Genomic DNA, 9,771 nt, shown 5'->3' with positions numbered 1-9,771 from the left:
GGTGGTGCAGACCTGTTGCCAGGCTAAATGACTGGTTCATGGAACGGAGGCGACTGGAGTCCTCTAGCAAGGTGTGAGGATTCAGTGAGGGCCCTGACTCCTCTTCAGTCTCTTCATTTATCCCGTGAAGTGTGGGTTATAATTGTCGCTAGTTGAGGAGGGCATTTTAAGGCTAGAAACAAAATCTTTTTAGAGACACTTCTCTGTTGATACTTACTCTTCCCATCTCTGTACTTGGAAATAGGTTGGCTTTTCTTCCTCTTCTAAAAGTGCCTGTCCCAGAACAGCCAAACCAGTGCCGTCGAGTTGATCCGACTCGATGGAATCACAGAGAAGAACTGCCCCTTAGGGCGTTTCCAAGACGGCGTACGGAAGCACACAGCTCCTCTTTCTCCGGAGCACCGGCTGGGTTTTAACCACCGCCTTTGGGGTTAACAGCCCAGTGCCTAGCCTGCAGCACCACTGGGGCCCTTTCACAAGGGTGTGTGTGTGTGTGTGTGGTGGCTCAGTGAGTAATGAATTGGGCTGCTAGCCTGTTAACCACAAGGTTAGAAACCACCAGCCACTCTTCGGAAGACACAGGGGTGAGGCCTTCTGTTCCCGGAAAGATGTGCAGCTTCCCAAACCCAGGGAAAAGCTCAGCTCGGTCTTAGCGGGTCGCTGTGTATTGGAACCCATGCAGTGGAAAGGAGTCTGGTTTGGAGATACACGTGCACACGAGAGGGCTTCACCCAGTTGGTAGGAAAATGGACTGAGAAGATAGGGAGCTTCCATGAACTTTTGGAAGCCCCTCCTATACACGTACCTAGGTGCATCAATACACACACCCATGCTTGGCTGTTTTGTACCTGGGATTTGATTTTAGCCCGCAGCATCCCCGGGAGACAGAGCAGGCCTGTTGCCTGGGTCTCTGTGAGAGCAGGTTGCCATCTGCTCCAGGCCTGCTGGTTAACCCCTGCACCACCAAGGCACCTGACTCACAACGACCCCTCAGGGCAGAGGAAAACTACCCCATAGGGTTCCCAAGACTGCCATCGGTAGGAGAGCAGACTGCCACATCTCTCTCCCATGCTAGCTGGAGTTTGAACTGCCAACCTTCTGTTAGGCTAAGCCCCCTTTGCTGCTGTGTCACCCAAGCACAGCCCCCCTCCCTCCCGAGTGCATACTTACAGATATGTCACTAGAGGGAGGTAGCTCCTCGCCTTGTGTGACAGCCCCCGTAGGGCAGTCCACCATCTAGTCCTTCCTCATGCCGTCGGTCGATTCCGACGGCAGGACGGGACCAGTTACTGGAAGCACCCCGCCCTTTATAAAGCCAGGATCCGATCTTCGCAGCCACCTGGAAACGACGAGAGCACTGTGTGTAAACGCCACCCTGACAGCTCTCGTATCACGGAACGTAGGGCCGGGGTGGAGACTCGCAGTGTCAGAAGGCGGAGTGAGGAGCGGGTGAGCAGGCGTGCCAGTCCCCTCAGTGCAGTTGAAACAGACGCCATAGGGAGGAGTAATTGTTACGAAAGAGTGCTAGCGGATGTTTTTCCTCTCCCCCAGTGCTGTTGGGAATGCTGCTTTTAGGTGTTCTCACGTTGGCTCTGGCTCATCATGACCCCTCACGTCGGATAACAGGGAACAGTGCCTGGCCCCGCGCCATCCTCGCGAAAGTGGCTGTTTTGAGCCCGTAGTTGCAGCTACTCTGTCGTGGCAGCTTGTCAAGGGCTCTTTGGCGCTGCCCCTCTGCTTTGCCAAGCATGATATCCTTCTCCAAAGACGAGTCCTTACAGGAATTGTGTCCAAAGGAGGGGAGTTGACGGCTCGCCATCCTTGCCTCCAAGGAGTCTTCTGCCTGTCCGTCTTCCAAGACAGATGCGTTTGTCCTGCCGGCAGTCCATAGTAATTTCAGTATTTGTCACCAGCGCCATCATTCAAACACATCGATAACTGCCTGGTCTTCTTGATTCAGTGGCCAACCTTCAAGTGCATATGAGACAATTGAAAATACCATGGCTTGGGACAGGTGCACTGTAATCCTCAGAGCATCCTCCCTGCTCTTCGACACTTTAACGAGGTCTTGTGCCGCAGATTCACCCAGTGCAATGTGTCGTCTCGTCGCTTGACTGCTGTTTCCAAAAACAGACTTAAAAAAAAAACCTGAAAACACAATAAAAAAGAAAGAAAAGCAAATAGGTCTGTGTTAGTCCAGGTTGACTAGAGAAGCAAATCCAGAGACACTCATATGTGTGTAAGAGAGAACTTTATATCAAAGAGTAATTGTACATTAAGAAAACATCCCAGCTCAGCCCAGATCAAGTCCATAAGTCCGATATTACCCTGTATGTCAATACTAGTCCTTAAATTCCTCTGTAGACTCACGCAGCCATGAAATGATGCTGAATACAGGAAGATCACAGGCCAGTGGGTGGAAAGTCTTGTGGATCCAGTGATGGTGGAAGCATCTCAGTGCTGCCGTGGGGCTCCAGTTCCAGGGCTCTAGCTGCATCAGGGTAGCTCCATGTGGCTTGTCAGCAAGAAAACGAAGCAGGGAGTGTCTGCAGCCTCCAGGGAGGAAGACAGGTGTTCCCGGAATCCTCAGGAGAAGGCCATGCCCACACGGAAGCTTCATTGGCTGTGGCCTGATTGACAGACTAGACTCCACCCCTTCACAAGTTGACAGGAGATTATATAACTGCCATGAGGTCTTCTTGTTGACTGAGAACCAGACAGTCAGATCATAGAATCCATCCCATCTTCCCAGTGCCAACTGGTGCTGACTGACCAAAGGAACCAAGTAAGCTTGTGTCCGAAGCACAGCCAGCCTCCGCAAAGTAAGAGAGAATGGACTTCAGGGCATGGACAGGACTCGGCCCAGGAGCCTAGACTGATGGGGCCGGGCACCCTTTCAATGCGCTCCCGTGGGTCTGCTGGGTCTGGGACGGAAATGTCAGCGGCCTGCGCAGGGCTCTGGCTGGCCATCAGCCTTCAGAGGATCCAAACCAAGCTCACTGTCATCAAGGCTCTGCTGAAGTCCAGTGGCCCTGTGGGATCCCGAGACGGGAACCCTTCAGTACAGGAGCAGAAACTCCGCCTTTCTCCCGTGGAGCGGCTGGTGGTTCTGGCACGCTGACCGTGCGGTTGGCAGCCCAGTGCATAACCACGGTGCCATCAGGGCTCCTTCAGAAGCACAGCGCTCCAGAGAGCAGACACCTCTAATGTTGATGGAGCAGAGAAACCAACGTGGACAGTCAGGGTCTCCATGGGTGGAATGTAGCCCTGGCATCGCCCACCTGACAGGTGTGTCAAGGTCATCCTGTATTAGCAGGTTTCAGATTGCAGACGGCCAGGCCAGCATGGTTTCATGAGGAAAGTCCTCAAGGCTGGCCTTTCATTTGAGAACAAGAGGCGCTGGGCTGTTTACCCAGGATGCCTTGCTCTGGGTTTCGTTGAGCCCGCCAGCGACGCCCAGTGTGGCAGAGGAAGGTGCCCTTTGCTTCTTCAGGTATGGTGGCAATGACCGCAGGGATGCGGGTCCTCGTCCCAGCGCTACTCCATGCCTGACCCTGCAGGCTCCTCGTGGTCCAGGTGTTCGGGAAGCCCTCTGGCAGGGGGGTGTTCACCTCGACCTCTGGGAGAAAGGCGCGGGGGGGTGGGATGCCAGCGAGAATCGACTCAAGGGGCGTTACCTGCCTTTCCAGGTCCCTCTGTGATCCTTACAGAGCGCTGGCGATGCAGACAGTCAGGTCAGCAGCGTGTGACTTACAAACATCACCTGAGACGTACAAACATCACCAAGAAGAGTAAACGCTATGCGTTGATGGATGCATGTCTGTGGAGGGGGCGGCAATCCCCTCTTGCCGGCTGGCTGGACGTGGTTGATCTGAAGCAGGGGTGCATGTGCTCAGGGCCAAGGTGGGAGAGAAGGCAGCACCCTTGGACCCCGGTGCCACCTGACCCCAACTAGAGGGACGTGAGAGCAGGAAAGAATGGTGAAGACTCTGGTCACAGGTGGAGCGGGCCCAGGTGACTCTTAAGGTATTTTCTTAGTGACACTCAGTGGCTTGGGGCACTGCCCCCAAACCCAGCACACCCAGAAACACACGCGTAGAACAGAAGTTCTCTGAACCAGCTCGGCGCAGTTCCACTTGGCCCGGCTGGATTTGGTCTTTGCGCTGTGTCCTGCACTTTGCGTCCCTGCCCCGGGCCCCCATCTAGTCGAGGACACGGCTCCATGGGTGGGCCCCCAGAGCCCCGAGGCGCCAGTGCGGGGATGAGGTGTGTGCCGGCTTTGAGAGGATGACAAGGGGCCGGTGTGGGTCTGAGGACGCGTCGGGCCCTGGCGTGGTGGTGAGGCTGGACGTGGTCGGCGGACCGGCTGCGGTTCAAGACCTTCTACAGTCGGAACCGAAACTGTCTCCCGAAGTCATCGTTGCGCCACAGCCACGTCACCCCGTTGGGACAGATGTACGCCTGGGGCGTCTGGGGCATCGGAAACCAAGCTGACAGCAGCAGCAGCTCTCGAGCACAGATGAGAAGACGAGGCGGGGGGTCTCCAGTTAATGGACTGAAACCAGTGAGATTGTTGCTGAGACGGGAAGGATGCAGCCGGTGTCGCCAGTCTGTACCTGTAGAAATTGTGGTCCAGGTGCATGCGCTGCTCTGTGTATTTTCACCGGAAGTAAAAAGAATCGGTTCTCAGGGACCAGGGCACAGGGAGGGCACTTAAGGAGAAAGGAATTGAAACTGGACCTCACGGTGAGGGCTCGGAGTGGCCTGCTGAGGAATCAGACCTTCTCAGTGTTCACGGTGGGCAGCCAGTACCAGTGGCTACTGGGCAGGAAGGAGTGTTGTTTGGCCCAAGAGGCCCGTTGATGAGGAGATGCTCAGTGGGCTAGGGCTGGGGCCGGGGCGGCCCGGGGCGGCCTGATCTGGATTCTTCCTCTACTTACTGCAACTTCAGCAACCAAAGCTCTGGCTCGGCTGGCATCTCACTGCCCGGAGACAGTCGTCGAGTCCGTTCAACTGACTGTGACCCTGGGCCCAACAGGAGAAAACACTGCCAGACCTCTGCCACGCTCCCCATTGTCCTGGTGAGCCTGGTGCTGCCACGGCGTCATTCCATCTTGTCAAGGGTCTTTTTCCCTGTCCTCTGCCTGACCAAGCATGGTGTCCTTCTCTAGGGACTGGTCTGTCCTGAGAACGTGTCCACAGTCTCGCCGGCCTCCCCTCTGGAGAGCACTCTGGCTGTGCGTCTTCCAAGACACATCTATCCGTTTGTCGTCTGGGGTATCCGTGGCCCTTTCGGTATTCTTCACCAGCCCCATCGCCTTCCTTATTCCCTGTCCAGCGTCCGCATGCATGGGAGGCGACTGCAAACGCCATGGCTTGGGCCCCATGCGCTGTAGCCCCCAGGTAACCTTATTTTGTGACCCTGAGGAGCTGCAGCGGATTGACCCAAAGCAGCGCGTCGTTCCATCTCTCCACCGCCGCTCCCATAAGCATTGATAGTGAATCCGAGCGAGACGAAATGCACGTACTGCGCGCATGTAGAGAGTTTGCCGGGCACGAGGATGAAAGCCTAGCCCAGAAGGAGTCAGCCGCTGGCGTGTGAAGACGGCCGCATGCGCCCAGCCTGAGTGCATCACCTGCAGACTGACCACCTGCACACAGGTGACCAGCATGAGCCGTAACAAGCCCGTACCGGTGTCACCTTCTCAGTGAGGCCCACCCTGAGCTCCTCCCTTCTCTCTGGACCCTCACGAGGCCCCTCTCCTCGGAGCACACCCTGCCTGCTGTCTGAGGGCGGCAGGCTCGCGGCTGCTCCTGGGTGTCCCCAGGCGGTGGTTAGTCTGGTCCGTTCTCTGCCGGCGGGCCGTCAGTATGGAAGGAAGTCGGGCGAGCAAACTGTGCTGGGAGCGTTGGCTGTGACGCCCCTCCCTCCCATGTGTTACCTGATAGTCACTGCCCTGTGCTTTCCTCCCACTGTACAGGTGAAGAAACTGAGGCTGGGCGATTTACCCAAGCCCACACAGTTAGTCACTAGGGGAGCCGGCGTGGGACCCCTGAGAGTAGGGGGTCTCCAAAGCGCCTCCTCTTTCTTCTCCCTGCCATGTTGGGGTGGCAGGCAGGGCTCACAGGGAGGGTCTGTCGGGGGCTTAGGGGGGTGTCAGTGTCCCGCCATGCCATGCCGCCTGAGACGACCGTGTTGGGCCTGCACCAACGAGCTCAGGCCCTCACAGCCAGCAGGAAATAGCTCCTCCTGCAGAAAGAGGCGGCCCTGGTGGGGCCCCGCTTGTGTTCCGGCTGCTCCCCAAAGTTTGACACCACCAGCGGCTCCGTGAGAGACGGCCTTTGCCCTCTCCTGAAGAGTCACAGGGCGCACCCCGCCCTACAGGGTCGCCTCCATGGCAGGGGCGCTTTGGTTCTGAAGGCAGCGGTGGGCAGGGATGAGCAGACACTGCTGTGACCGGCAGGAGGCAGTGAAAGCAGCAGACTTCCATAGGGCCTGGCGGTGGCCTGTGGGGAGCAGGACCTCCTGGTCCCCAGCAGGCTGTGGTCCCTGGGGTGGGAGGGTGGGATGGGGCCGGGGGACTTGGGAGCCTCGAGGGTGGCTGGCCCGTCGGTCTGCCAAGGCCCTCCACCTCACGAGGCTGCCCATTGCAGAATTCACACAGGCGACCGACCCTACAAGTGCCCACATCCTGGCTGTGAAAAGGCTTTCACTCAGCTCTCCAACCTCCAGGTGAGTATTGCCTGCCAGGCGGCCCACCTGAGGCACGGCTGCCCCGCGCCCCCCCCCCCGTCCCAGGGGCATGGCAGGGGGGCAGGGCTTGCCTGTCTGCTGACCCCTGGCCGTGCTCCCCAGTCTCACCAGCGCCAGCACAACAAGGACAAGCCCTACAAGTGTCCCAACTGCTACCGGGCCTACTCCGACTCCGCCTCCCTGCAGATCCACCTGTCTGCCCACGCCATCAAGCACGCCAAGGCCTACTGCTGCAGCATGTGCGGGCGGGCCTACACCTCGGTGAGTGCGGCCCACGTCCCTGCTGACCCCCCTGTGTTGCAGTCAGAGCAGGAAGCCGTGAGTGGCCTGCCTGCGGCTTGAATGAGACTCCTGCTCCCTACTTCGGCTGAACTCCTGCAGCCTAGGGGAGCGGGAGGGGCGGCAGGACGGCCTTCCCGCTGCTGGTGAAAGTGCAACTCCCCTCGTGGCCACAAGATGGCACAACGACTTGGTCCAGAACCACCCCTCCATTCCCAGAAAAGGCCTTTCTGAGCTGCCATCCGGTCCAGCTCCTAGCCCTGCTGGGAATTTCCCCAGGGAAGGCCTTATGGCAGCAGAGAGGGATGCCCGGTGAGTCATTCCTGCCTGTGCTTCTGGGTAACAGACCGCTCGGACGCCTCGCTCAGTTCTTCATCCGTGAAAGGGAGGCAGTCACAGTCAACACCTGGGGCATTGGCTGGTGGTCTGTGACGCCTACGCCTTAGCTCTCACTGTGGTCTAGGAGCCCTCGTGGCATCGCAGCTTACACAGTGGACTGCTAACCAGAAAGTCAGCAGTTCTAAACTACCAGCCACCCTGAGGAAGAAAGATAAAAGGCTTTCTACTCCCATAAAGATGTACAGTCTCAGAAACCCACAGGGCCAGGTCTGCCCTGTCCTACAGGGTCGTCATGAGTGGGAATCCACTCAACCGGCAGTGAGTGAGCTTAATTCATTGATCTAAGGAGGCCCGGTGGTGTCGTGGATTATACACGGGGCTGCCAACTGGATGGCCTGCAGTTCAAACCCACCAAGGGCCGGGGTGGGGGGAAAAGGGGGGCAGATCCCCAGAAATCTTGAGTCAGAATGGACTAGCCAGCAGTGGGCTTCTCGTTCATGACAATGAGCTCGTCACTGGGTGTGTACTGAGCACCTGTGTCTGGGACTTGGGCGTCTCGAGGCTCCTGCAGACAGGGGGAGGTAAACGTCTCCGGGAGGAGGCAGGTAGGTGGCAGGACCAGCTAGGAGGGAATGGAGAGCTGCTAACGGCTGCCAAGCAAGGGTTCCCAACCTAAGCACTACCAACATGTGCAGTGGCGAGTGCCTTGTTTCGGGGAAGTGGGTGAGGCTGGGGCGCGTCCCGGGTACTGAAGGCTGTTCAGCAGCATTCTTGGCCTCCACCCACTAGATGCTAGTAGGAACCCTCCCAGATGGGCCACCTGAAAATGCCCGTATTACCAAGTGTCCCCTGAGAGGCGCAGCCACCTCCAGTTGAGGTCCGCCGTGGTAAAGGAAGCATGAGCTTTGCAAGAACTGCAGCAGAGGAGTCCAAAGGTAGAGAAGGGGGGTGCCCAGGTAGGTCATGCGAGGAGGCGACATTTGAGGGCAGCCTTGAAGGGTAATTGATCAGGTGAAGGGGAGGAAACAAGGAAGCCCCTCCCCCAGCAGGGGAACTGGTGTGTACAGGGAGCCTGAAGTGGCTCACACCTTGTGTGTTTAAGGCACTAAAAGAGCAAGGTGTGGCCCCGTCTAACAGGAAGCTGTCAGGGTGATTTTGAAAGGCCGCTCTGAATGGTAGGTGGGGTGGTCGGGATATTTGTCAGAAGCTAACTGAGTCTTGCTGCTACATACATGTCATCTGTCCTTTGGAGTTAAAGGGGCAGAAGAGAGTTGAGAGACCGAGAGGGATGTGGGCCCCAAGTGGTGGTGGTAGAGCCATAGAGACCTGGTAGTGGCTAGTTGCTAGCTGGCCTTGGGCCAGACCCTACCTCTCTCCAGACCTAGAGGCTATGAGAATCTGTGTGAACTTGGGAGGGGCTCAGATCTCACTTAGCCTGAGGCCTCGTCCAGAACTGGGCTTGGCTGGCTCGCTACATGAGTCATTGCTATACATACTTGTATGAAGTAAAACTCAGATGTTAGACAATTTCATTTGTGAAATTTGCTAAATATATATATGTTTGGTCCCTAAAAATTCCCCCAAACCAAACACATAGCCAATGAGTCCATCCTGGTTCACAGTGACCTTAGGGCTTTTGAGGCTGTCCATCGTTGGGGGAACAGGCAGCCTCCTCTTTCTCCTGCGCTGAGTTGGAGCCACTGAACTTGAGCTTAGCAGTACAATGCTCACCCCACAGTGCCAGACTCCACCAAACCAGAGACCAAACTCACCGCCATCCGGCCCATGCTGACTGGCAGCCACCCCTGTGGTTTTTGTGTAGAAAGCCCGTCTCCTCCCACGGACCTGCTGGTCCCACTGCCTAACTAATGCTCCCCGTGCATGGCCACGTGCCTGCCTCCCTAGTGATCACCCAGCACCACTGCTCACATTTCCACTGGTCTCCCCAATGCCATCATTTTAGCTACAGCTTTATTCTCTAATCAAGATCAAAGGGCAGCTCTCACACTGCAATTGACTGACAGCTCTCTTAATGCCCCTACCGTTTGTGGAGTTCGTCTTGTTCGTATTGAGAGTATAGACAGCAAAACAGGTTCCATGACATTCTGGGACATCTGCAACTGTCCTCCCCCGTCCCCCATGGATATGGACGCACTCTCCTGGGGCTCCAGTCTTCCCGGGGCCTGTTGTCCTGGTGGCGTAGTGGTTAGGAGTTGAGCTGCTAACTTCAGAGTCATCAGTTTGAAATCACCAGCCTCTGAGGGAGAAGACGGGGCTTTCTACTCCAGTAAAGAGTTAAGTTGGCCCTGGGGGACAGACAACTGAAAAGTGGATGAAGGGAGATGTCGGACAGGGCAAGAAATGACAAAATACCCATTTATAAACTATCAAGGGCTCAT

At 56.8% G+C, this 9,771-nt stretch overlaps 1 protein-coding gene across 1 annotated transcript in view; it reads left to right on the top strand.

The window, feature by feature from the left end:
• Nucleotides 1-9,771, top strand: part of ZNF362 (zinc finger protein 362) — a 31,317-nt gene that overhangs the window by 17,115 nt on the left and 4,431 nt on the right. The window contains exons 6-7 of the mRNA XM_004704991.2: nt 6,655-6,733; nt 6,857-7,015. Of these exons, the coding sequence (XP_004705048.1) occupies nt 6,655-6,733; nt 6,857-7,015 (238 nt within the window). The remainder of the gene's footprint in view (nt 1-6,654; nt 6,734-6,856; nt 7,016-9,771) is intronic.

The sequence above is a fragment of the Echinops telfairi genome, unplaced genomic scaffold, assembly GCF_000313985.2.
Source record: "Echinops telfairi isolate 266 unplaced genomic scaffold, ASM31398v2 ScPeMD7_7457;HRSCAF=8495, whole genome shotgun sequence".
NCBI lineage: Eukaryota > Metazoa > Chordata > Mammalia > Afrosoricida > Tenrecidae > Echinops > Echinops telfairi.
This window is presented reverse-complemented; position numbering and strand designations above follow the sequence as displayed.